The 27,704-nt window shown below is 36.6% G+C and overlaps 2 protein-coding genes and 1 pseudogene across 5 annotated transcripts; all 3 read right to left on the bottom strand.

Annotated features, from left to right (window-relative positions):
* Position 1: 1 nt before the first annotated feature.
* LOC113053822 (probable serpin E3) lies at positions 2–3,903 on the bottom strand (annotated as a pseudogene).
* A 2,764-nt stretch (positions 3,904–6,667) lies between these two features.
* LOC113053303 (protein FAM124A-like) lies at positions 6,668–19,087 on the bottom strand. 3 transcript variants are annotated; one of them, XM_026218225.1, is made up of 5 exons: positions 18,779–19,087; positions 18,282–18,320; positions 16,406–16,437; positions 10,836–11,599; positions 6,668–7,646 (listed from the first exon to the last, which is right to left on the bottom strand). In XM_026218225.1, the coding sequence occupies exons 3-5, from the start codon at positions 16,419–16,421 to the stop codon at positions 6,813–6,815; spliced, it is 1,614 nt and encodes a 537-aa protein (XP_026074010.1). In that variant the 5' UTR covers positions 16,422–16,437; positions 18,282–18,320; positions 18,779–19,087; the 3' UTR covers positions 6,668–6,812. The 3 variants fall into 3 exon arrangements, with proteins under 3 accessions (XP_026074010.1, XP_026074008.1, XP_026074009.1); XM_026218223.1 differs by lacking the exon at positions 18,282–18,320; XM_026218224.1 differs by lacking the exons at positions 16,406–16,437; positions 18,282–18,320.
* Positions 19,088–19,509: 422 nt separating this feature from the next.
* On the bottom strand, positions 19,510–25,605 carry LOC113053306 (ankyrin repeat and SOCS box protein 18-like). 2 transcript variants are annotated; one of them, XM_026218227.1, is made up of 5 exons: positions 25,322–25,605; positions 21,888–22,155; positions 20,845–21,358; positions 20,511–20,624; positions 19,510–20,305 (listed from the first exon to the last, which is right to left on the bottom strand). In XM_026218227.1, exons 1-5 carry the CDS (start codon positions 25,596–25,598, stop codon positions 20,120–20,122), a joined length of 1,359 nt encoding a protein of 452 aa, XP_026074012.1. In that variant the 5' UTR covers positions 25,599–25,605; the 3' UTR covers positions 19,510–20,119. The 2 variants fall into 2 exon arrangements, with proteins under 2 accessions (XP_026074012.1, XP_026074013.1); XM_026218228.1 differs by having other exon boundaries at positions 22,932–25,605.
* Positions 25,606–27,704: the final 2,099 nt, after the last annotated feature.

A 27,704-nucleotide genomic window follows, 5' to 3' on the forward strand; every position in this document is an offset into this window, starting at 1 on the left:
ATTTATTAAGAGCAGAGGGGGAAAATGACAACAGACACTTCGAAGTGCAAAAACCCTGATGTAATAAAATTTTATTTACAGATATGTACAAAAGTCTTGTCCCTCTTCCTGAAGCACCAGTGGACCCTCCTAATGGTCCTCTTGTGAGTTAAGTTGGCTAAATAATGCAGATGTGTCCTGTGTGTGTTTTTCCTTTTTTCAAGCTGTTGTGATTGCATGTATCATCTCAAGACATCTCGGCTGGATTCAGAACTCGACCTATAAACAGCAATGAACCTGTGGAATAAAAACCTACACATTAAACTGAATCTGACACACAACAGATGTCATGCAGATCTGTATGCTTTCATGTACATTATTAACATAGTTTGTGATCATTTTATTAGGGAGATTTCTGATGAGTTCCTTAAATGTAATTTCCCTCTCTCCCCCTTAGGTACACAAACATTTGCATTCTTTTTAAAAGAAATTCATACTTTTATTCAGCAAGGATTTATTAAATTAGACCTTCATAATGCTATTCATAATGTAACAAAATAATTCTTTCACATAAATTGTTCTTTTGAACTTTAATTTATAAAAGAATCATGAAAAAAAAATATGATTTAAACAAAATCAGCAAATTAGCATATTCAGATGTTTTCTGAAGGATAATGTGAAACTGAAGAGCAGAGTAATGGCTGCTATCGAATTCAGCTTCGCCAGCACAGAGATAGATTACAGTTTAAGACATATCAAAATAGAAAATCATTTTAAATGAACCCTTTAAAATAGTAATGATATTTCACAATATCCCTGTTTTGACTCTATCTCAGATTAAATAAATGTAACCCCTGTGGTTCTAAGAGACTTTTGTGTGATTATTTCTCAGCGTCTATGACTGCTATAAATTGTTTCGGGTTTAACTGTCCTACCTGAGATGCCTCTAAGATCAGCAGCTGAGGGACTGAAGACGTCAGAGATACCGAGAGACTGTAAAACAGGCTTCAAATTGAACCTGCTCTGCATCTTAAACATAAAATACATGTATAAATACTATTCATTTTATATCCCGTTTGCATATAATAATATTTCACAAGTAATGCTGTTACCTGGGCAGAAATATATCCATCTTAGTGCGTCTTAATCCAGTATCCCACAGTCCCACAGCACGGGCAGTGAGCTGCTTTTCCAGCTGCGACAGAGGGGTTTTTCGGTCACTAGGTAAGGCCACCAGTAGCCTGAGTGAGCGATCCAGGTAGGGAAGCTCCAGCACTGTGTACGCATGCTCTGAAGGCAGGCAGAAATGCCCTAAGACAAGTGGACAGGGAAATATATACTTTTAAACCTCCACTATGCTCTTAGCAGAACAATCTGGCTTCCATCTTGCTCCTCCCCTTACCAATATTGATTTCGGTTGACTGGTACATCATCGGGACTTTGACTGTTCTGCCGTCTGAGAGGCTGAAGGGCAAGTTTTGAGTGTTGGTGAAGAGGAATTGTTTCTGCCAGGCACCTTGAAACACCACTGTGCTCAGAAGAGCCATGTGCAGTAAACTGTTCTGGGCCTCACTGGACTGAAGCTGCTCTTCTCTTGTCTGGAGATGCTCACCAGCTTTAGAAATAAATCATACACTTAATTGTACACTACAGTCATTTAGATATCTTTCCAGGCAATATATCTGACTTGTAACTATACGAGTTTCATGTGTTTTATCATGATAAAACAATTTAAATGCACTGAAAAATATTTGGTGTAGAAACAATTTTCACAAAAAGGATTAAAAAACAAAATTGCAAGTGACATAAAAATAACATTTTGAATTAGGAAGAATTAAACTGTATTTTCTTAATATATATATATATATATATATATATATATATATATATATATATATATATACAGGTGTTCATTTAAAACTTTTTTTTTTTTTGGTGGAAATCAATATTAATTTTAAATCATGTATATTTACATATTTGCCAGTCATAACTCTATTTCAATTCAAAACAATATTATTTATATCATATATTTACATAATTAGTCAGTTATATTTCAATTCTAATCAGTATTTACACTAACATAAAATAAATGTACGAAGTTATATTTAAAATTCATAAATTCGAATCAATGTTTAATTTGACAATTATATTTTAAACTCACTCTTATATTTTAGTTTAAATCAATATATAATTTGGCACAAAATACATTTACATAATTGTATTTTAAAGACAAAATTATATTTCAGTTCGAATCAATATTTAATTCATAATCATATATTTATAAAATTGAATTTTGTTTTTTAAAATTGAAATTGAATCTTTTTACATTTTAATCAATATAACATTTTTACATAGTATATATTTACAAAATTGTTTTAAATTCATCCTTAAATTTAAATTAAAATCAGCATTTTTTTTACATAATTATAGTTTATAGTCATAATCATATGTAAATTCAAATCAGTATTTAATTTTACATTATATGTACAATATGTACATAATTAACATTATAAAAATGTATGTTTATGTATATTAATGTGTATATTTGTAGTCCATATCCATCACTTAAAATGACATCGTTGACTACCTAAATCTAAATGATAAATATCTAGTGGTTTTAGAGAGAATGTATTTACTATTAGTCAATACAAGCTCACCTTTACTCTGGGAACTTGTCCACTGCTGTAGCCGACTACGAGTGCGGTTTGGATTACTGAAGTTTAAAACGTAGTAGACTACTGTTACCCCATCCCAAGGCATGCTGGGTAAATTCTGGCAGGAGTTTCACACCGCTCTGGCAAGCAGAAGCCGCACCCCCTCGCTGGATTTACCCAGGTCTCCTTGTGGCCGAGTCAGAATGTCCTGCACTCGAGCATCTGCGAGGAGACCATTGTAGTATGATTTGTATCATCACAACCGTAAAGTTAACTTTTCAAGCACTGGACAGTAACAGTTAGGCATGTTCTCAGAGTCAGACATGGCTATTATGGACAACAACATACAGGTGTGTCACTAGTTTCCTCTTACTGTTCATGTCATATCCCAGAGTTCCCTCAATTTGTGCTCGACTGTTTCCCCTGGCTCCGAGCTGCAGAAGACCCAGACACAACAACCCAGACAATTATCAAAATATCTTCTTTTATGTTTATCAGGTTTCATGTTTGAAACAATGATGACAGAATTCATAGACATCCATATATCCAACATTGTCATTATTTACACAGTGTAAATCACAATACAGAAAAAAATAAAATAATTTCACTTCTGAACAAAAATCCTTACTACATTTATGTATTGATATTGAACACAATATATACATTTAATTAAAATATAAAGTATAATAATAATAATAATAATAATAATAATAAAAAGAATCATAAATCTATGACTGAACTCCAATATTTAAGAGCTTCTGACCTGTGGCTCGTCCTCTGGATTCCTCGAGTGTCCTCTGCTCCTGATGTTCAGCTCCACTGTCACTGACACTCGTGCGCTCTCCCTGATCCTCGACGCCAGGACAACTGACCGAAAGAGTTGTCGAACATGAGACCTTGTTTAAAAGGAGAGCTTCGTGTTCGTGGTCTCCGGCGGCGATGTCCGTACCACTCGGTCAGAATTCCTGCCTCCCGCCCGGCGCTATAAGGAGCCAGGCAGAGGGAGGCATGCGCTCGAGCAGCAAATCCACAAGTTCAACCCCCCCCCCCCCCCGCCCCCCCCCCCCTACACACACACACACTGTATTAGAGAGAGGAAGTCATTACACAAGCAGCTTGTTCTTGTGATAGAGCGAGCAAATGCCATCCCAGCTATAACACAGAGCAACATGCTGCATCAGCATTTCTGCATGAGAAGCCATTTAATAATTCATATTCCCGTCTGATCAAAGCCAAGGTGTGAACCTTACCAAACTGTTAACATCTGCATGTGCTTAATCAAATGTCTAGCCAACTCTGTTTGGAATTTGAAAATATTCCTATGTATTTTTGGGTTGTTTCAGACTACAAAATGACCAAGACGTGCCACTACTTCTCAAAGGTTTTTTGATCGATTGGTTGATTGATTGAATGAATAAATGAAAGAAGGCAAATTTTCAGTCATCGGTGTCACAAGATCCTTCAGAAATTATTATGAAATATTGATTTCATACTCAAGATTTAAAGTAAACAACTCTTTCATTTTGAGGTCAGATATTTAAAAGTTGGTCTAAACATACTTAGAACACTGAAGGTTGTCTTAAGGGGTAAAATGTTGAAGGACTAAAACATTAAAAGATTTGGACACGTTTTAGTCCCCGTTACAATTGGACAATTCTAAGTGGAGCCTGGACATACTTTTGCAGGTTCAGGATTACATTCTGACAATTAATTATGTAGCGGGTTGCAATTTAATATGTGACCAGTCTTAAGTCGCTGGGGTATATTTTTAGCAATAGCAAAACAAAACATTGTATGGGTTAAAATGATCTCTTTTTTTTTAGGCCAAAAATCAAGTAAAGATCATGTTTCATTAATATATTTTAAAATTTTCTACCGTAAATATATAAAAACTTCATTTTTGATAAGTAAAATGCATTGTTAAGAATTCATTCGGACAACTTTAAAGTTGATTTTCTCAGTATTTAGATATTTTTGCACCCTCAGATTCCAGATTTTGAACTGTGTATCTCTGCCAAATATTGTCCTTATAAACCATACATCAATTGAAAGCTTATTTATTCATCTTTCAGATTATTTATAAATCTCAATTTAGAAATATGTATGCTTAAGACATATATTAGTGTTATGGTGGTGATGGTGGTTTTATCATTATTATAATACTTTAATAGCAGTAATTATTATTATTAAAAAGGGTGAGTACTAATGCTAATACCTGCTAATACTATGCATCATTACTGCTATAAATATTAATACATGTGTATGTTAATACACATTAATAGTAGAAGTTAGTATTATTATAGGGTAAACAGTATTAATGCTATAGTATATAGTAATAATTGTTATTTTGAAATTAATTACTATGAATAATAATTATTATTATTATAATAATTATTATTATTGAGCAATATTAGTTATATTGGTCACTTCAGTTTAGAGACCCATTCTCATCCACTAATTATAAACTATGACTTTTGCCCATAAACCCCTAATTTGCTTTGCAATAGACAGTAAGGTAGTTGTTAAGAGCTAGAATTAAGGGATCTAAATATGGTCATGCAGAATAAAACCTTAATATGTGCTTTATAAGTACTAATAGACAACCAATATGCTAGTAATATGCATGGTACTTAAAGCGTTACTGTAATATTGCTTAACATTATAATGTTACAGTTACAACTATTAATATTTTGTATATATGTATTCTGTAACAATTCATATACACATGGATTCATATTTATAACAATACTAATAATTATGTAAAATGATAATAATGATAAATATTATTATTACTATTGTTGTTCTTCTTCTTTTGCTTGTTTTGGCATTGTAACCCAGTATGTTTGACCTACAGCTGCTTCACAGGAAGTGACTTCATTAGAACTGATTTATGTTCTATCAAGGAACCAGTGCTCGGTGTGGTTCTCCCCTCCAGCTCTGGACCGGATTAACAGAATCGGAGCGCAGCAGCACTGAGAGCCCTTATCGCCGTAGCGGTGTGCCAGGAACGCTCATGGATTAGTTGGGAATGGGTTGGAAGTGCTCTTACTTTAAAATGAAGTATAAGACGTGTTTCTTGTGTTTTAATTTTTTTTGGTAACATTATGTATAAAATTCACAATTTGACCAATGACCAAATGTTGTAAAAGTATGCAACTTTCCACAAATAATTATTTATTTATTTATTTTTCCTCAAAGAAACAGCTGAAAACTAACCCCTGTAATAACCATTATAATGATTTGGTTTTATTACAACATCATATCAACAGCAAGTTACTCACACCATGAACTGAATAACAAGATAATAATTTTATATTTGTAAACACAGACATTAGTGAGTTCCTTGATTATTTCCTTATCTATCCTTATAATCATTGACAATTTTCTGTGACATCTGTGACTGACAAATATTTAAAACAAAACATTTACATATAATTTAATTATTATCAATAATATTACCGTTCTTGTCAGAAACAAGTTTCTTAAACTCGTACAGATGGTGAAACAGTACAAATTGTACAGACAGCAGTTTTTTCTTGCGTCATGACAAGTGTCTAGCACCTGTACGTTTGCCATGTTCAGCCACTAGATGGCATAGTTTTATTCTTCGTTGAGCTTTCTGACATAAGCGATGAAGCTCTATTGTTATAACAACTATTATGAAACGCTACAGAATACCACAACATACACCAAATACACCTCAATTTAATTTTAGTCTTAAAGTCACTCATTATGAATGCACATTCTTAAGAATTGCCTTTTTCTAATAAAACAAATGTGCTATAGAACAAAAGCTTAAATAGAGTTCAATTAAAAAATAAAATATTCACCTAAAAAATGTCATCCTTCACTCACCCTCATATCATTCCAAACCCGTAAAATTAGTTTTATATGTGAATAAATGCCTAATAAAATCTGCTCATTATATAAAGTGATCATATCTCTTCACAAGGCTTATTAAACCAATTATTTATTACTGATTAATCGACATGAGAATGAGTAAATGATGAAACTTTTTTTTTTTGGGGGGGGGGGGGGGGGGGGTGAACAATCGGTTTAAGGGTTTTTCACATTTAAATACTCAGCTGCTTGCAATTATAGAAACCCTAAAAATGTTCAGGTTTTTTTTTTTACCCATAGTTCTGGATACCTGCTGATGAGATGATTGTCCTTTATTTGTCAGATATAAAATTCTTGCTCTTCCTCCACAGTGCCTTCTTGACTACAGTCATTTACGGTCAAAATGCCATTGCCATTCTGCTGTCCTTTGTCTTGCAACACATCCTTCACATTCTTTGGCTGTGGTTTGTGTACTACACAAGGTGTGGATTTTGCAAAGATGCTTTGTGTTCTAGATAGCACAGGAGTCTGTCTTATGGGGGAGGCATTATTATAGGTCAGATCGGCAAAGTCAAGACCTCGATCTGTTGGAGGAGCAGACTTGGGCCGTGGTGCTGGGGATTTTAAATGGCGCCTCAGCTGTGGATGGGAATAACCTGAGACTACCGACAGGTCCACAGAGCTGCCGCTGATGGTTTGTCCCGTGTCCACATCCGTCTCTTCGGCTCCCACTAGCGTATCCACATTGACACGGAAAATTGGAGCAGCCATGGAAGAGAAGCAGCGAGGACGAAAGCTTGACGGAGAGGCACAGGAGGAGCGCGACTCGTCTGTAGGCAGAGAAAAGAGGGACTGTGTGCGGTGGCCTGTCCATCCCGCCCGCGAGAGCTCCACATCCCTCTGGAGCCTCTCCATGTGGCCATCCTGATCACACTGTGTAGGCCGAGACGTCCTGGTGGTGTTTGTGACTGGAGACGGAAGGGTCTGGGTCCGCGAACGCGATGAGCTCCGGTGGTAACGGCGATTTCGATAGGAGGCGGGCCCACGGCCGTATGGTGGAGGAGGTGGAGGGGGCGGCTCGGGTGGAGGAGGGGAGGCGACCGGGGGATCATCAGGAGGAAGGTGATGGAACTTTGCAATAGTGTGTCTGCGGTAATACCGCGAACCTTGAACCTGACAAAGTCAAAATGAGAGCATGAAATCATTTTAAATTAATAAGCAATGTTCAGGAGACCATTTATGCAGATCATAATTACTTATTTTTTCGTTTAAGATACTGTATTGACACAAAAAAGGAACAGAAACATTACCATTCAGAAGTTTGGAATGGGTACCTCTGTGCATCTTCAGAATGCAAATTAAGTTATTTTTGATGAAATCCGGGAGCTTTCTGACCCTGCATAGACAGCTACAGTATTACCACGTTCAAGGCACAGACAGGTTTTAAGGACATTGATCAAATAGTCCATGTGACATCAGTGCTTCAACCATAATATTATGAAATGGAGAGAATACTTTTTGTGAGCAATGAAAACCGGAACAACAACTTAACTGAATAATTTATTCTCTTTCGAGATTACCATGACACACACGTGTGCATTCCTCTGCCTGAAAACAAGGCACAGCACATAAAGGTTCTACATCAGAACGTGACTCCTGCATCAGCAGCACCACGCATGCGTCATGGTACTCTTGTGAACACACATCGACTGACACGGAAGAGAAGAAAGTGCTGAAAAAAGAATTTTGCAGGACAATCATCTCATGAGCATGTATGCAGGTCTTTGAGTAAACAAATTGAATTTTGTAGTCTTTAATTGTAAGCAGCTGAGTATTTAAAGGAAAACCGTTAAAACGATCGGTCAACGAAAATTGTTATTTTTCTTTTCTTTAAGACTGAACCACTGATGTCACATGAACTATTTTAACAATGTCCTTACAACCTTTCTGTGCCTTGAACGTGGTAGTACAGTTGCTGTCTATGCAGGGTCAGAAAGCTCTCGGATTTCATAAAAAAATATCTAACATTGTGTTACGAAGATGAAAGAAGGTCTTCTGGGTTTGGAACGACATGAGGGTGAATAATTGGCAGAATTTTCATTTTTGCATGAACTATCCCTTTAAGGATATTTATTGCCCATGTATAACACATTTGATCGCTTTTTGACAACTTATATAAAATCTGATCTTAAAGTAAAACAAGTTAAGAACCAGCTGCTTTAAATCTTGAACTGTTCACATGGCAATATGACGAACAACATGAACTCTTTGTGGAGGATCATTCTGCAGTGAGCTGTCATATAGTTTTACATTAAACAAAAACAGCTTGGGGAAAGGAGCCATGTTGCTGCAAATGCCAAACTAAACACAATGTGGGAATGTGACTTTGATAAGGTAACTGTATACCTGTGTGTGTGTGTGAGAGAGAGAGGGAGAGAGAGAGAGGAAAAGAGGAAAATTTCTTGTTAAACTTTGCAAGCATTGTTTAGCGTGTGCATTTGAGTAACAAAGTTCCACTGTTTTCTGCTTCACAACTCACTGCACATTCCCTCCATCCCTCTACCTCTCCCTCGATCATTTTCCTCTGTTGCTTCATTTGGTTTTCCAACCATCTTTGAGCCTCTTTGTGCCTTTCTTCCTCACTGTTCTACTCACACAATTCCCACGTTTTCCACATTCATACATTTTTGTATGTGCTATATCTCCCTCAAAATAGTATATATTTCTTTTTCCACTACAGGGTTTCCCCGTGGGTCCACACAGGGTCCAAATGTATCGCTCATTGAGCACTGAATGTGTTTTTATTTAATCCTGTCAAAGCAGACTTATTTTCAGCAGCCAAATTTAGAGGAGCTCCTCTATATATCCTTATACAGTATATACAACCAGCTCAATTTGTGTGCGTGTTTTTTTTTTTTTCATTTGAAAGATAATTTGTGTTATGTGTGAAATCCTCTCTGTGCCGTTTGGCACCAGCAGGGGTTGATTAGTAATGAGGCTGTAGCTGTAGACAGTGATAGCAGCTAATCCAGGTCAGGCAGAATTGACCTTTATGTGCTGGTGTGTTAAGTTAATTTGGCTGTCTTTAGGTTTCTTTCCACACACATAATCACACAAACACAAGAGGCCAGATGTGTTTGGATCTTAACCAGGACACATATTTTAAAAATCTATTTGTACAATTTATGCTATATCTAGCCCGTTTGTATATATTTTTTACTTCCTGTATGCAAGTCTGCAGTGTGTGCAGTAATGCTCAGTTCAACTGCTGAGTCTGAACCTGTGCTCAATATCAATTTGGCTCAAAACTGTGGTACATTTGTGTCATCAACGTAGTTACAAGCAGCAGTTGTTTTCAACAGTAGCTAGGTAACGACTCGGGAGGGAGTCACACTGCTTTACTTTTTGTCAATTTGGGTTTGTTTGGTTGTGCAGGACGGCACTGCAAGAGATGCAAGAGAATGTGAGCTGCTCTCTGAAGGTAATCTGCAGAGACAACCAGTAATGAAAAACTGATTCACAACTCTTGCTTGCAGAGCATCATTACAGAGCTCAAATGTGATTTCAGGGACCTGAGTCATGGAAGCATTTTCCTCATTATTTTTCTCTACAAGCAAGAAAGAAAATTTCTGAATAAAGAGCTCTAAGCCTTGAACCACACCAACTCTGAGATGAATCACAATACATCATTCAAAGCCAATAAGAAAAAGGTTCAAACCTATGAATGAACTCCATCCCATAGAAAAAGAATAATGAATTATTCAGTAACTGATTTTGTAGTCTGACACTACCATATCCCATTTTAACTCATGTTAGGAAGTTTTTATTTATTATTTATGGTAACAGTGACTTGAAATTCTTGAACTAAAGTTTTAATTATTTATTTTTATTATTTTTTTGTGATTAAAAAGGTTTTGGTATTGGTAGTTGATACATAACATGTCATGAGCTTTTTAAACCAACATTACAAATGTAGGTTTACATTTCTGAATAATACATATGAACATCGAAATATATTCAAATGTATATCGAAAAGTGCATTTTATTTTGTACATTTCATTCACCTTTGTGCCTTCACTAATTCATTTTAACAGCCATATGGTGTGAGAAAATTATTTAGCACAAATATTCCATGTAGACTCTCAAAAATACATACTGCATAGCATGCTATTCTGCAACTTTATGAACTCTTCTGATTATAACACTCATATACTTCAGAACAATCTCTAGAACTGCTGACAGTTCACTAAAACAACTTTTGTGAATAGTATGAGATGTCATAAAATGTTTAAGACGTCATTATATATATATATATATATATAAAGTAATCGCTTTGAGATTTATTTTCTAGTAATTTCTTACCTGTAGCAATATTTTATTTCCATCATAATCGTTGGTTTGCCAGCGGACGTCACTGATGGGAGTGCAGGGCTGTGGCAGCAGCCGCACAAGTTCACCGACATCCCTCACTCGAATCTCCATCACAGCGTTTTCAGTGGGGACAGGGTTCTGGCCACGGGGCATCCGCTTGAATGACAGCTGGATTTCTGTTTCAGGGTTGGAGTAGACCACACAGAAGCAGAAATCCTCCTTCTTCTGGGCCAGCCTTCGGCGCAGGAGCAGCCTGTACAGACGCACCTGTTCGGTGTAGGTCTCATAGCAGCAGTAGACTGTAAAGCGCACAATCTCTTTGCCGTAGTGCACCTGACGAAGTGCCCATAGAGGTGTGCCTGGCGCCAGTGTAACAAAGTCTTGGCTGGCTGGCGAAAATGGTAAGAGCCCTCGCCCGTTCACCCGCTCTGTGTGGTGGTATCGCCACGGTGGGCATCTAAGCTGACTGTGGAGGCGTTCAAAACTCTCTTCGCCTCCGTATTCATCCTGTAGAAACAGGATTACAGCTAAGGCTGGTTGGTGTGATGGCGGTTCGGTGATGCGCTGCGGGCGGACCTTGGGCTTTCGGGAGAGACCACCTGCCCGTTCTGATACCCTGAAGAGGGTGAGATCAGGGTGGAGCCACGAGAGAACCTGATCAGCAGCTTTCTGGAGCGTTTTGGCCTGACCAGGGTCAGTGATGATGTGGATAGAAACTAGGAAAGGATCCTGTAGGTCCCCCATGGACAAATCACCTAAAAGAATGACATAAGAAGAGCTGGGTGGATAGAGATACAAGAAAATTATCTATAAACTTACAGAGCTACACAGATTTCATACATTACAATACCTTAATTACTTTGCCATACAATAATTTAATTAATTTAATTAATTGTGATGAAACTACTACTACTTTTTTTGTGACAAATATAGAAGTGAAACGGAAAAAATTTAAGGTTGGGATGGGATGGGATGGATTGGAGAAGTCCCAGCATACGTTACAGAGAGAAGTTTCACAGGAAAATAAAGTTATACATTTTAGTAACAAATAAAGCGGACATTTTTTTATTAAACATGTGACACCTAAACTGTTGACAATAAGAACAATAATATGTATTTAGAAAATAAAGGGTGAATTTTAATTTCATGCAAATTAAAATTAATTTAAAAGTACACACACACACACACACACATATATATATATATAGTAAGTTTTATTAATATTAATAAATAATTATTTTATAAATTAAATAAATATAAACACTTTATGGGACAGTCCCTTACAACTGCTGTAAACTGCTTTCAATAATACTTTAATATATCTTTAATAATAAAAATATCATATGGCTAAATAGACATAAAAGATGTATGCAGTTTGTTTTTCAGAAGGAAAAAAAATCCCAAATGATAGTTGACATCTCCCTTCTACAAAATCATTTAGAAACCCCCGATTATACTTGGCTTTCAGCCTTCCCTCAGTCAGAGCACTGCTATAAAATCTACCACACATTTGGTTCTTCCCTTTATTTGTTTTAAGTGTATTATGTGTTCTGGTTTATTCTGGCTTCAGGACTCACTGTAAACCTACTTTACTTTTGACTTCTATAAAGGACAGAACAGTAAAAAAAAAAAAAAAAAGGCTCTCGAGACTGAATGAACTCTTTTCATCCATGTGCTCCTGCTCTGTAATCAGGCTGTATAGTGAACAGTGCAGCCTCATTAGTTGCATTAGTGGATGGTTAGTAACCCTGGAGAAATGTGTTGGCTCCCTGTAGGACTTCTGAATAAGGTTTGCCCTTCCACTGAACCTTCCACTCAGGGCTCCACCAGACCGAGCCCTGAGTGCACACACACACACACAAACATCCTTAAGCACAAAACCTCAAGGCACATGTGACATTTTATGACTGCAGAATGAGATCAATATTCATGAGTAGCAATTAAAGACTTTCAAAAATGACTGTACTCATATGACATGCTAAAACACATGATGTCTCTACAATATGAGATATGCTGCACAATGTAATAACAAGCCCTTAAAAAAATTATTTTACTCATAAAAAAAACTAACAAACAAAAACAAATGTATATAGCAGAAAGTGGCAGAACATAGACAGCTGCCTCTTTCTTTTCCTCTACTCTTTTTTCACCCCAAACTTTTCAGACTCATGGGACTCGTCCCACTTTGTTTGTTGTTTAAGGTTGGGGTCACCAGAGGCCAAGGGAACGCTATGCTCTTACACACTTACACACAAAAACACACTCACGCAAGTAAACACACTTCTCTAGTTGCACTGCACTCTTGCAGGTGTAACTGACGCACATCCGAATTCAATGAAGGATCCTTACAATCAATCAGAGCAGACAAATCAAGCTGTATATTCACTAGGCAAAGGTTGCTATTCTCTATTGGACAGTATGACCTCTAGAAACACACATATTGCAGACAGCCTCACAACAGGACTAATGTGATGCAGTTGATAATGTTTTAATTACCAAAAGCTTTCAGCTGGAAGAAATTAAAGGTGAATGTTAGGGCACACAGTTCTGAACTTGACCTGATTTGATTTAAGTGTAAGTTCTCTTTTTAATATCATCCCCAATTATCATGTTAAATGCTTGTACTGAATACAATATATATTTAGCTATTTTGTAATATTTACCCTTTTAAAATTATTTTCATTTTGAAAAAGTATCTGAGCAATGAAATATTTTGGACACAAACTAATTATCAGTATTTTATAATGGCTATTTTTTCCCCAAATATTGATTTCAAATTACATGGTGTGGTGCACCATGTTATTTGAAGGGTTAGCAACAAGAAAACTTGTTGAAAGAATAATGTCATGGGTTATTATTAATATTTTTCAGTTGTAATATGAGAATTATTACAAGATAAACTAAAACTATGTGAAATGACTGCAAAGCTATCAATTTGAATTCTAATTATATGAATTACAAACTTATTGTAATGGGGTTTCAATTCTGGTGTTAGCGTATGTATCAACTAGCAAATCTGGTCTGTAAGTTTTTATGAGAGGCAGCTCTGCATTCAGTTAGATTCAAGAAGCCTCGATCACTTTAAACCATCTGTAATCTCAGTTGAGTCTGTAATGGAATGTAATCTGGCTGTTTGAGGCTTAAGCAACCAACATTAAATAAGACACCATATTTAGCACCAGCTTAACCATCCCTAACATACACTCCAATCTGGTGTCGTTCTTACAATGTAAAAACTGGCAATTGTGCCTATTTCTCTCAGATCGAATGCTTTTTTGGTTCAACATAATGGATTTAGGTTGATTAAGTGATGTTAAATAACTTAAATTTAAATGTTCCCACATGAAGCACTTTTTTCAGTGTAGTAAAGAGTCCAGGGCTGCGTTTCCCGATAATGGTGTCTCTTAGTGCTCTACGAAGGCTCCTAAGGTGTGTTTGTATACCTTTCCTAGGTGTGTCCCCCAAACTATTCCTTAGGATGTTGCTTAAGGTAAACCTTCTTACATGCAACTTTAGTAGGTGCTCTCCATGGCAGTGGTGATGAATAGGTTGATATCGATAGCTCGAGAATCGATTGTTCACTATATACAGGAGCTATATATAGGAGCTATACTTTTATTTATAAATTAGCACTTTAGAAATATTATAAACTGCATTTATCAGGGCTCACTGCATTTATAAAAGAATCCAAATTTAAAACTAAATGCAACCTTGGATTATATGTGTATGTGTGAGTGGGTATGTGTATATGTGTGTGTATAGTTCGCACACCTGGTCGATCACTGATGGGATGGCGATGGGTATAAGTGTCCTGTCCACAATGCCAATTACTCACGGGACACCTGCAATGGCATTGAAGCCTTGATGTGCCTCAATCACTTAGTGCCTGGCAAAAGGCATAGCCTATAGTATATTGTAATCTGTGACAGAGCAGGATGTTCATGACTGTGTGAATGCACCACCACACCGAGGTCTTATCCAGCCCATATCCATATCCATCCCCATCCACCTCCAGATAACTCCCCACAGCATAAAAACTGAGAGCAGCCAGCAGCTGAACTTCGGGGCTTTGTCTCGACAAAGTTGGAACAACAAGATGTGAAAGGTGCTGAATTTGCTCCAGTGGCAGGCAACATTTTTTTAGAATTGTATCTTTTGACATAGTAGCTATTCTGACACGATTATGAAAAAGTGCACATACACTAACTGACATACACTATACAGCCGTCTTTGATTTAGTGCAACTATTCGCTGTCTCGCTGCCATAGTTTGACCAAACTCACATCACATTCATTCCCTTTAAACAGACTCTTAATTATGTGCTGCCTAATGGTTTGCCAGCCGATATGTCTTTGTACGGTATGTATAAGGTATAGCTAAGAGTGATCCAGACTAACCTTATGAACGGATGACTTACAAGAATGTTTCAAGAAACACGTATTAAAGTAAAGGTAAAACTTAAAATATAACTTATGAACAGCGTAGTGTTAAGAAGGTTTTGGGAAACGCAGCCCAGAGCTATAAAGAGGCAAAACAGATTTCATAGAATATGCACTCGACTCCAGATTCTGTTTATGCAGACAATTGAAGTTGTTAGTGATAAAATAAAGATAAAGAGAGGAAAGTATTGTACACATGGATACATCTGATGAGCTGCAGAAGTGGCGTAATGCTGACATGACTGAGGATGCAGCATTAAACAGTTATTCATGGCAGCCTTTCAAGAAAAGCATGCTGTCATACAATTGAAAAAGAGACAGAATGCAGAACCAATAAGGGGAAATGTGGTGGAAAAAGTGAAAAGCAGATCTCTCATCTAAACAAAGATGCTTAGACAAAGAAAAAGCCACTGGACTATGAAATACATAGAACAAATGCTAATTTAAATTTATTCTTCACCACCTCTGTTTCCCCTCTCTCCTTTTTTTCTCAAACACTCTGGTTCTGTTTTCTTCATCTTATGTCCCCGAGTCCACATTGAACCACTTTTCTTCATTCTTCAATACATTATACACAGTCTATTATGTGGTGTCCTTGATGGACTCTAGGTTTTAGAGTGTGTGTGTGTGTGTGAGTAGGTGAGTGTGTTTATATGTGAGTGGTTGAGTGAGAGAGTGCTTCCTGCGCTGTCACTGTGAGGAGTGTTTCCTGCAGCCCAGATTAATGGGCTAATATTGGACATTAATCCCACCATAGGGAAACAGACTGAGCCCGCTGCAGCCACAGACGCACACACATAAACAAGCGGAGGTGTGAGAGCTCTTGAAGCACTTCAAGCAGTGATTCCCCGAACAAACTAATCTCACTGTCATGGTAACATTTGTCAAGTGTTTTAACTGACAGCAATCTTCCACTTTTAATCTGTAAGGTGCTTTTCAAAATACATCATATTCCAAAAGCAGTTTTAGAAAGAATCGTCTCTTACAAACCCCCCATTGAGCACAAGGCGACAGAGGAAAAGGTATTTAAAGGACGTTAGTTAAGGCGGATTTGTGTTTGATTAAGACATGCTTTGTTAGAATACTGATCTGAACTGCATAAAGGGGAGGGGATGTACTCACTGCTTGCTGATGACATAAGACTGTAGTCAGACCTGAGAAGAGAGTGAATGACAGAAAGGGGAGAGAGAAACAGAGGAAGACTTTTGTTAGAGACTGTTAGAGTGATTTAGGATCCCAAGGTTTCAAAGGAAGGTCCTACATCTGGATAAACAATTCTGGGTGTCATGGTATTATAGTGTGTGTTAGCGTTGTAACGTCTCTAGCGGATTACACACACATATATGTATAGGTTATGATCAAAGATTGTCTTGCTGCTTTGTATCAGAAAACGTTTTATTCCCTCAGTTCAACGGTTCCTGAGGAATGCAAAAAAAATAAAAATAAAATAAATAAATAAACAATAATAATAATAATAATAATAATAATAATAAGACCTATTTGACATATTGAATACCTTATGTACATGTGCCTTACATAGTGACCTAGTCATTTCGTTTCCATTGTACATGCTTTTTCCACCTTTTATAGCTCTCCGGTCAATCTTTTTCCTTTCCTCTCCCACTGTCTTTTTCCTGTTTTTCTGGTAGTGAAATCAGCATAACAGGGTATTGAATTATTTGTAAGAACAGGGAAATTCCACAGTTAAACTTGAATTTTGTATGTTCTAATTAAATGCTGTATTAGTATGGTCTGTACTGGTAGTATGGTGCATTGGTGCAACACTTCTGTTTGGGATCAGGAAGATTTGTATATTTTTGGATACATTTTTTTAAATACTTTTATTCAGCAAAGATGCATTAAATTGACCAGTTACGGTAAAAGTTATGGTAACGGCAGTTTTAATGTTTTAACAGATTTCTATTTCAAATAAATGCTGTTCAATTGAACTTTCAATTCATTAGAGAATCTTGAATGCATCATGTTTTCCACACATATGTAAAGAAGCACAACCTCAAACTTTTGAACAGAAGTGTAAATGCTATGGCCTTATACTTTGCATTTAACAGCAAAAGCACTTTAATGTGCTTCTGTGTAATACTTAATACGAAAAATAAAAAGCTAATTATAACAGTCTCTAAATGTGGTCAATAATGTCATTACAGTGAATCACATTTGTTTTAGGTTTGCCATACCTGAATCAGTGAGTGCTGTATAGAGTCTAATAATGATCTCACAGTATTGAGTTAAACAAAGTGGTGAATTTTACTGCATGTTGTTCACACTTAAACAATGAACTCTCGAGCATCATTAGAAAGCATCCTTTTTGAAAGTCTCTGATTTACTGCCATCCATGCAGTTTACAGTTACTGTAGTTAAATGAACTAAATGAGGATATAATACACACAACATCTGTTAGCTCTCATTTAACACCGAGACAGCCACATTAACCAAATTACTACAGTTATTTGATTTTAACAGTTATCACAAGTGGCTAAAAAAAGGTTTGGAGGATATTCAATATATTTAAACTAGAAGAGCAAGTCCTTCATATTATAATTATAGGATCAACCACACACAACACATTTTTGGGTCAGATTAATTACAGTTTTGTGCATTTTGAAGACAAGTTTAAAAATGCTGTATTTCAGTGGTTAAAGTGGTCAGATTACAGGTTGTAGTTCAAACTCAACAAGGGATAAGCTATCACCATTTGAGCTTAAACCCCGGGTTGCTCATGGTTTTACTGTAAGGGGCTTTGGATAAATGCATCAGCTAATTGAAGAGTTAGTCATTAGAAATGCACCAAGGCCACAGAACAAATGACCTAAAGCATATCTAAATAAATAATATTCTAAAGCAGGTTATATACCCTACAAACACACAAACATGTGACATGTTCAGAAGAAGGGAGGATTTAGCAGTGTGCCAAGCCTAGTATCCTACTAAATCACCATACACACCTACAAGACAGAACAGGCATTATGATATGACATACCTATGAACAAACGAGGGTGCATCTTTTCATCGTTCACAACTGAAATCACAGAATGATGGTACAGATCATACATGACTATGATATAACAGAGAGTTAAATCTTAAGTAGAAAGCTGATGTCAGATCTGTGTGATTAGTGGCTACTTCTGTCACTCTCTTGTGCTAAAAAGCCTAAGCAGCATGCAGCAGTAAATCTCTGCGCCAGATGTCTTGGGTGTTAATGCCAAACAACAGATGGTTAAATGGGAAATGTGCCTAAAGGAATAGAAACGACACGAGAAAACTTCAAACAAGCGCTGTCTAATGGTTTTTATTAGATGCGCTGCTCAGGTAACAGAATCCGAATCAGATGACTCGCTTTAAATGAGTCAGATTCGTAAGCGCGTTGATATTCGTAGTATATTGGTGTTTATATCCTAATGAGTGCATTATAGCTGTATTCCCTATCCTATTCATTTTGTTTTCTTAGCTAAATAAAGCCTCTGTATCAGTACTCACCCTCCGGTCTCCGCTCCAGAGTCAGCGCACTCATCCTCAACTGAATTCTCCATCTCTGGTGAAAGTGACACTAACTTCACATGCCTCCCGTTTTCTCTTCTGCACTCTAACGCCTACAAACACGGCACAAAATGAACGCGACGAAACTCGTTAAAGCATAAAAGTACAGCCGACTCCGGTAACGGTGACAGGCACAGCTAACAGTGACAACAAACACACACGACACGCCAGAGTCTGTCTGAAGCTTGTGCGTCACCGCCGTTCATTCAGTTCAATAGCTTTTACCGTTTACCGCTCCCAGGTGGCACAACACAGCTACAGCGAGCATTTACGCACTTTTGACCAGGAATGTGGAAATTAGGATAGCGAGAGAGAGAGAGAGAGAGAGAGAGAGAGAGAGAGAGAGAGAGAGAGAGAGAGAGAGAGTTATTCTTTAAAAATAGCTAAAGCTATATATTGTCTCATGGATGGATTAATAGACAGTTTTTTGTTTAATGCTTTGTTTGATATTTTAAAGGCGCAGTGTTTGATTATTTTGCAAAAACGTTTTACACAAGACATTTAGTAGGATCATTTTGAGATATAATTAAAATAATATACACTTACGTGAGATGAATTCTTTTTTTTTTTTTTTAAAGAGAGAAAAAAGACTTTAATAATCTACATGGATCAGGTCGCCCCCTCATGGACGCAATGACATCAAAACACGCTTGGGGCATCAAATGACCAGACATGTAATTATTTACAATAGCCTACTTATAAGAAAAAGAAAAACAAGAATAATGGTTTATTTTAGTGCTCAAGTCAACTTACAAAGCATAAATCAAACAAGTGCATTTTCTTCACAAATTTCATGCAGTGAGACCAATAAATGTACGCTTAACAACTTATTTCTACCAACCTGTTGCTATAGCTGTGCTGTGATCACCAATGCTTACATATGACACACTGTACATTGGGGAAATGAAGTCAGACAGAAAGAAATGACAGTCAGACTAGACAAAAGATATTATTTTATTTACAAGACTAAAATATTTCTTAATGAAATAATTATGCAATAAACGTTTACTGAGCTTATATTTATAAATATGAATAAAGGACCCACAGCATACACATAAAACACTGTCATTCAAACAATAAAATATCCTGCAAAGCTATTTACACTAATATATCAGTTTATTTATATGTAGACAAGTGGAAAAAAATACAATCTCTAAAAATGTCACTGTATGGTGACTTTGAAAGTGAAATTTAAGGCAGTTGTCTTGGTCAGAGTGTTACATTTCTAGCATTAAAACCCCTTGTATAGTTCTCTTTAGGTTTCTGTCAGAAGGTCTGATTCTAGTCAATGTACCCCTCCGGTTCCAAAAGAAGATACTGTTGAAGTGGCTTTGGGACAGGAAGCCTGGCAACGAGCGAGCAGCAGTTTTTCTCAAACTGTTTCCTCAGTGCAGACCGACACAGATGCTGTAAACTACGTGGCTTATACTCCAGTGCAAAAAGAGACTCATAAAAGGTTCTGTGAAACTAAAAAAGAAAAATAAAGAGATGTGTTAATATGGTATAATAATTCCAACAGCATCAGCATGCATTGACTCATTCTGAAACGGACTTACTTCACCTTTAAGCCTTTTAGTCTTGTTTTCCGGTTTGAAATATTTTTGAATCATGTTTCCAAAGTTTACATCTAGTAGTGAATGCAACAATCCTTGTGAAATGCTGAAAGACTTACATGAAAAATATCCTCAGGTATAGCCTCAACCCACTTGGAGGTCACGGGAACAAGTGTGTAGGAGTTAAACAGGATTTCCACAGTTTTAGGTGCATCTGCACAGGCTGTTAATACCTTAAAAAAAAAGAAAAAGAAAGTATATGAAAAGTAATACATTTTGCCAACTGTTCATACCAAAAAATAAATCAAATGAAAGATGATTAAGACGTAAACAAATTAATAGATTTTAAACCATCTTTTTTTTTTACTGAAGAGTGTATTGTGTAAGTTGTATCTTGTTAATCTATAGAATAAATCTCAGGATTATTATCTCAGTGTTATTATCAGTGATCACCTTCAGCAGTGCTTGTGGCCAGACTTTAATAGAGCCGCGATTTAACAAGGTCTGAACCACCCTGTGAGGTTCCCACTCTTGCCGAACCACAGAACTTTGTAGAACACTCGATAACGGTGAGCATCCGTTATAATCAATGGCATTGATATCAGCCCCATTGTCCAAGAGAAGCTCCACCAACTTCAGCTGAACATTGCGGGCTGCCTTGTGTAGAGGGCTGCGCCGCTGTTTATCAGCCAAATTAATGTTAGCTCCATAGACCAGGAGGAGACGACAGATCTCGAGGTATCGTTCATCTTGGCTGTCGACTGTCTTTTCTTGGGCGACTCCACAAACAACTCCAAGTGGCGTTTCACCCGAAGAGCTGCTATGGTTCACACAGGCTCCGAATCGTAGGTACAGCTGTGCATGGTGGGGCAGACCATGTCTAGCTGCCACATGCAGCGGTGTTTCATCCTCCTCTTCACTGGATAAGTTCACTGTGGCACCATATCTCACCAAGGCTTTTGCACAACTGCAATAGAAATTGTAATAATTGTAAATAATCTTTGAGGTGGAGGATTTGTTGCTCATATTTGCACTACACTCTTAAAGAGATTAAATATTGTTAATATGCATTTCATATAAGTTTGTACGGGTGAGTTATCATTTTACTATTATATTAAGTCTTTTATAATTACTAATTCTACTTATGATTATACTAATTATAAGGTGTAATAAAAGTTCTTAGCATTAAATATTACTATCAAAAATTAAATTTTGATATATTTACCGTAATACAATTACAAAATATATTCATGGAAGATGATCTTTACTTAATATCCTAATGATTTTTGGCATAAAAGAAAAATAATAGATAAGTTTGACCATACAATGTTTTTTTGGCTATTGCTAAAAATATACCCCAGCGACTTAAGACTGGTTTTGTGCTCCAGGGTCACATATGTTTTACATGGCTGCCTGATACAGGAATATATGCAGGGGTGGTTTTGTGATCCAGGGTCACATATAGTGTATTATGTATTATATTCATATTATGATACCGTAGTGACTGGGGTGTTCTGCAGAGATGTAAGGCAGTCAGTCCCTCGTCTGTCATCTGGTTAGGATTAGCCCCATGTTCCAGCAGCAGCTCTACACATTCAGTGCTGGCGTTTACACAGGCCTCATGAAGTGCCGCTTTTCCTCCTGCAATAAGGTTGGGGTGTGCGCCGTGTTCCAGTAAATATTGCAGACATTCAGCGAAACCTTGAGCAGCAGCAATACACAGTGGGCTTGTCAGTTCTCTTTTATACTCCAAAGACCAAAGACCTGGAATGGGAAATATTGTCAGAACATCACAACTGATGTGTTTTAATAATTGAATTAATATTATAGAAAACACTCCAAAATTATTATTTATTTATTTAAAGAATCACTTTAATATAAATTACACACCTGACATACTGTTCAAAGGATTGGGGTAAGAAATTTAATTTTATTTAAAGAAATTAATACTTTTATTCAGCAAGTATGGATTAAATTGATCAAGAGTGGCAGTCTTTTTTTATTGTATTTTTATTGTATTTTTTTATCTACTTGAAATAAATGCTGTTCTTTTGAATTTTTATGGTACTTTAATGTACCATAAAATTTTCACAAAAAGATTAAGCAGTACAACTGTAAGAAATGTTTCTTAAGCACCAAATATGCAAAAAAAAAGATAAATAATGATAGATAAATTAAATAAATATTTTTATTTCTCCACAGAAGATTATTCTCTAAAAAATGTAGATACAATAACATTTACTTCTAATAATCTGTTAAAAAATATTGATAAGTAAATTTATTGAAAGTAGAAACCGTATAATAAAGTCTAACAATAAACAATTTTAATAAAATTACAATTATTGAAAAATAAATAAATATAAAATACATCTAAATATGTAAATCTAATCAAAATTGTCCATAGCAGCAACACAATATGTTTGTTTCATCTCTGTTATAGAATAAACTACATATTTCTTTCATTCATCCGTACAGCACAAAAAAGTACAATCTTTTTGATACACCTCCAAAGTTTCTATCCCATAAAGGACTGTTTTTACCTGAGGGTCCAAAGGTGGTGTCTGTTTTAGCTTGCCACTCAAGTTCCTCACAGCTCACATTGTAAAAGACATCAACATCAATATAGTTCCTTTTAAGAAGGTTACGAAGCCCTCCTGTGTCTCCCTTCACTACAGCTCTGTAGAGCCATAATGAGCGTAAATGAGCTCTTTCCCAATGATCCTGTCCTAACTCACAGCTATCATCCAGCAGAGCCTGCCATCCATTCAGCTGCACGGTGGAACAAAGGTTCTCAAAGCGCATAGTTCTGAGCATCCTCTTACCTTTTCAAATGGCTTCGGCTTTCAAGGACTTGAGTTTATATAGTGCTAGTCATGTTTTCCTATGGCTTTAAGCACTTTTTGCCTCTATTTTTAGTAGGCCATTGTTCTCCATCAGTTGCTCATAGCTTACTGGGGCCATTTTTAGTTGTTGATGTATGAGATAAATACTAAATCCTTTGAGCTTCTTACATCTATGCCCATTTGTTGCCTTTTGTTTCATTTGAATAATAGACCCGTCTTTCCAGGATATTTAAGCTCCACTGTTAAACGGATCAAATTTTATATCCTACTTCCATGAATGTTAAAAAGTGCATGCAGTGTCACAGGTTTAGAAGATATTTACAATAGAGTGTTTAATTGCAATGGCATAATCTCTAGGTTTTATGAGATCATTCATTTCGAGGGCACACCAGGAAAATCTTTACTGGAATCTGCAGAATGAGCGTAGGGGTGTTGCATGGAGACAGACCCAAACAGCGACTGGGATCAGGGCTCTTGAGTGCTGGTCTGTGCATGTCATTCATATGCACAGAAGATTACCACAATCCCTTAGAAATCCTGTGTCAACTCCACACAGATTCCTCACCTCACTCGCCCACAGATAGTATGAAGCACAATGCTGTGAGTTAAGTGATAAAGGACTTGTAGAGCGTGGCACATTTAGTCTATTTTAGAAGACGCAAGCTTTGTTATCCTTGCATGAAAAGCTTCAGTATGTCAGTGTGTCTCATGTAAGATGCCTGTCTCACCAGAAGGGAGTGCAGGGAATGTGAGGGGCGTTTGTTAGGAGACACGCTGTCCATGGTAAAAGCCTGGATTACAGTATGACTCATATATGTTATTTACATATTCAGATGATATCCAGCTTTACAGCAGGTCATTACCAAATGGTTAAATTAGATTTTTTGTTAAAAATGTCAATTTATATTGGAGAAAAAAATTCCTTTTAAGAGGGTAGTTCACCCAAAAATGAAAAGAATAACTTTTGTTGTTCTTTGAAACCATATTAAGATATTTTTTAAAGAAAATATCAAGCAAGTATGATTAAGGTTCTGTATTTGAGGATCGGCTCATAGGCATCTATGGTTCCATTAAAAACCTGTGACATCCATGGAACATTTCCAATGTACAAAAGGTTCTTTATAGTGGAAAAAGGTTCTTCCGACTATGTATGTATGTATGTTTATATGTGTATTCAAGCATACATCAAATGAGTCTCTTCTGAAGACTTGGATTGAATCAAATTCAACCAAGTTAAATCATCGTGTGTTTTGTCTAATGGGTTTGGAATAGTGGCTGCATTTGACAAAACCCTAGGGGTATGGCTTCACAATACAGGGGTGGGGGAGATCCCCCTCAATTGAAATCTATAGAACCAGGTTATGGCAGGGGAGGCCATATTCTCCTATACGAAAACACCACCCCTGGTTTATAATAATATAAGGATGAGTAAATGATGACAGAATTTTCCTTTTTGGGGTGTATTAGTTTGGTATATGATTTCTATATGTGCTGTCAGAATAAGACCAATGTTCCGTGCAGTTTCATTGTTAGCCTAGCTGGCTAACCAGCATAACATTGTTCACCAGCAAAATCTGTTAGTCAACCAGTGTTATCAGAGAGACCAAACGGGTTGCCTAGCATATTTTGTTGGTGAACAACATGTTTGTGCTGGTTCACCAACTAATCCAGCACAAAACAAGCAGCAGAGCAGCAGGGAGGCTTTCTGGCTAAACTCTTTTAGAAGCTAGAATCCCATTCTGGGAACCAGACTTTATACATGTTGTTGTTATTCACAACCAATGCACAGGATATGCTGCTTTTCAACAGGATACTGAAGCTCAAGAACATGACTGATATGAATATTAACAGTATATAAGCATTGTTGAATTTGCCAATTTTAGAAAGCTTTATACTTTTAAAAAGTCCACTCTGAAACATTTTGAAAGATTAATTACACAAAGGTTAGTGTACACATTTCTGTATGCTTCAGACCAATGTAATGATGCTGAACTATAAAAACACATTTTCATTGTCTTCCTTAAAATAAAGTTAGACAATCATTGTTTCATTTTAAATCTCTGTCTTTTTCATCAAATCTGACTCACCCCGTTTCTGAGCAGTCCATATCAGTTCATCGCTCTGAAATTCAAGAACTTTGTTCAGTTGCTCTGGATCAGAGACTCCATCCTGCATGTCTCTCCAGTGGTGGGTTAGCAGGTCACTGAGAACAGGGGGACACAGAAAGTCCATCCCTGGTTGTTTATGACCCTTGGTCCTTTCTTTCCTATCCCCCTGACTGCAGTTTAAAGACGACCGCCTTCTCTCTGTCAAGAATGTGGCCTTTCGACTAACAACACCTGCCCCACTACCTTGAGAGAGCATGGCTAATAATGACAATCCTTTCCACTTCTTACCTTTCTGATTTTATGGCTATTTATATTATCACTGTTGCTCTATAACTTGTATTTTTAGTACAAATGACGTGATCAGTGCAGGGCAATTGCATGACAAGGGGCCTTGATCATGTTTTCATCAACAACACAGAGGCTGAGTGTTCAGAGAGGTCAGTTCGATAAATATGTCAGATGCACAAGCTGAATGGAAAGCATTGCTGGTGATATCACTACTGCACAAGCCAAAGATATAATCAGTCTCTCCATTTCAACAAATCATGAGGTGCAATGGCATTGTCCTCCAATCACAGCTGACCGGGAATCTGATCCTCAACAGTGCTTTAGATTGTGACCTTAATTCTGAAAGTCCCCTGATATGTCAACTGTTATTCCAGTGACAAGTGAAAGGGCAGCAGTTTCTCCTTAATGCAAACTCTTTATTTTATTTAGCATTAACTACACTGATCATTGGAATTAAGTAAAAACTATTTGTACATAGATATGAATTTTGATTTCTATTACAGACAGTTCTTATGCAGCTGTGTAGGTGTTAACATTGGCTGCACAATAATACGACCTCAGATGTAACCACAAACATGGGCTGCTGAAGATGAATATCTCCCAGTGATTTGATGACATAAGTATTTAAAGGGATAGTTCACCCAAAAAAGAAAATTTGATGTTTATCTGCTTACCCCCAGGGCATCCAAGATGTAGGTGACTTTGTTTCTTCAGCAGAACACAAACTGAGATATTTAACTCAAACCGTCGCAGTCTGTTAGTCATATAATGCAAGTGGATGGGAATCACGGATAAAAAATACAAAAAAATATATAACCCTGCTCTCAATCTCAATTAGGAGTGTCAATGGTCAATTTGAGCGATAGGTGGCGGTAATGCACTTATAATTCTGCGATCCGCCGTAAAGCAAGCAAGAAGACGATGCCTCATGCGCAAGCTGTGTCGAGGATGCGCAGTACATTTCAGACAGTTCAGGCTTTTAAGTGCATCAGAGGGGGTCTTTAAAGTTTTTTCATACTCAGGACCACTGGAGAGATGGATTAGGGACTAGGGTTTAAGGACCTTTGTTACAAACTGGGGCCGTTTGCATAAAGACAGTAATAGTTTTTGGTCGCAAATTATTATTTTGTTTAAATTAGACAATTTTTATGTAACTGAATAAAAAAAAAAAAAAATTGCAACTGGCCCCTGAATGTTGCTTTTTAAGGATGACCTATTATAGCATGAATTTACACACTTTACATACTATTTACAAAACCAATTAAGTATAATTATTAATAATGTACAGAGTCATACACTTTTATTTTTATTCAATATATTCTTAATTTTACATTTTAATTTTGCTTTATATTTTAGAATGTGGGAGCGACAATAAAGCATTTAGCTGAACTTTAGCCCTATAGCCCTAGCATTTATTCAAAACAGTGGCTAAATTAATGAAAAATAAAGCATCAACTTGTACAAACATTTCCCAACCGCACAGGAGTAATGACTTTATGGACTTCTTTACTTCCAATATTGATACTATTAGAGATAATGCAGCCGTTAGCTACAGCATTGCATCAGGCATTGCACTATAGATTCACTGAGGAACAATTCGACTCATTCTCTGCTATTGGAGAGGAATAATTGTATAAACTCAATATATATATATATATATATATATCACATAAACTGTATCAATTCATCAAAACCAACAACATGTATGCTAGACTCTATTCCGTCTAAGCTACTAAAAGAGTTGTTTCCAGAAGACATAGATCCTCTTATAAATATTATTAATTCATCAATTTAATTATGATACAATATGTCCTAAAATCCTTCAAACTGACTGTTATTAAGTCTCTCATTACCCTAGAGAATAAGCTAATTCAAAATACTAGAAAAGGCAGTATCATCTTAGATATGTTCCTTCTTAGAGAAAAATTGTATCTGTGAGGATTTCCAGTCAGGATTTAGGCCTTATCATAGTACTGAGACTACTTTCATCAGAGTTAAAATTACCTGCTCTCATCATCTGATATTTATCTATTAGTGCTACTAGATCTTAGTACTGCGTTTAACACTATAGACC

Source organism: Carassius auratus, chromosome 34 (assembly GCF_003368295.1).
Source record: "Carassius auratus strain Wakin chromosome 34, ASM336829v1, whole genome shotgun sequence".
NCBI lineage: Eukaryota > Metazoa > Chordata > Actinopteri > Cypriniformes > Cyprinidae > Carassius > Carassius auratus.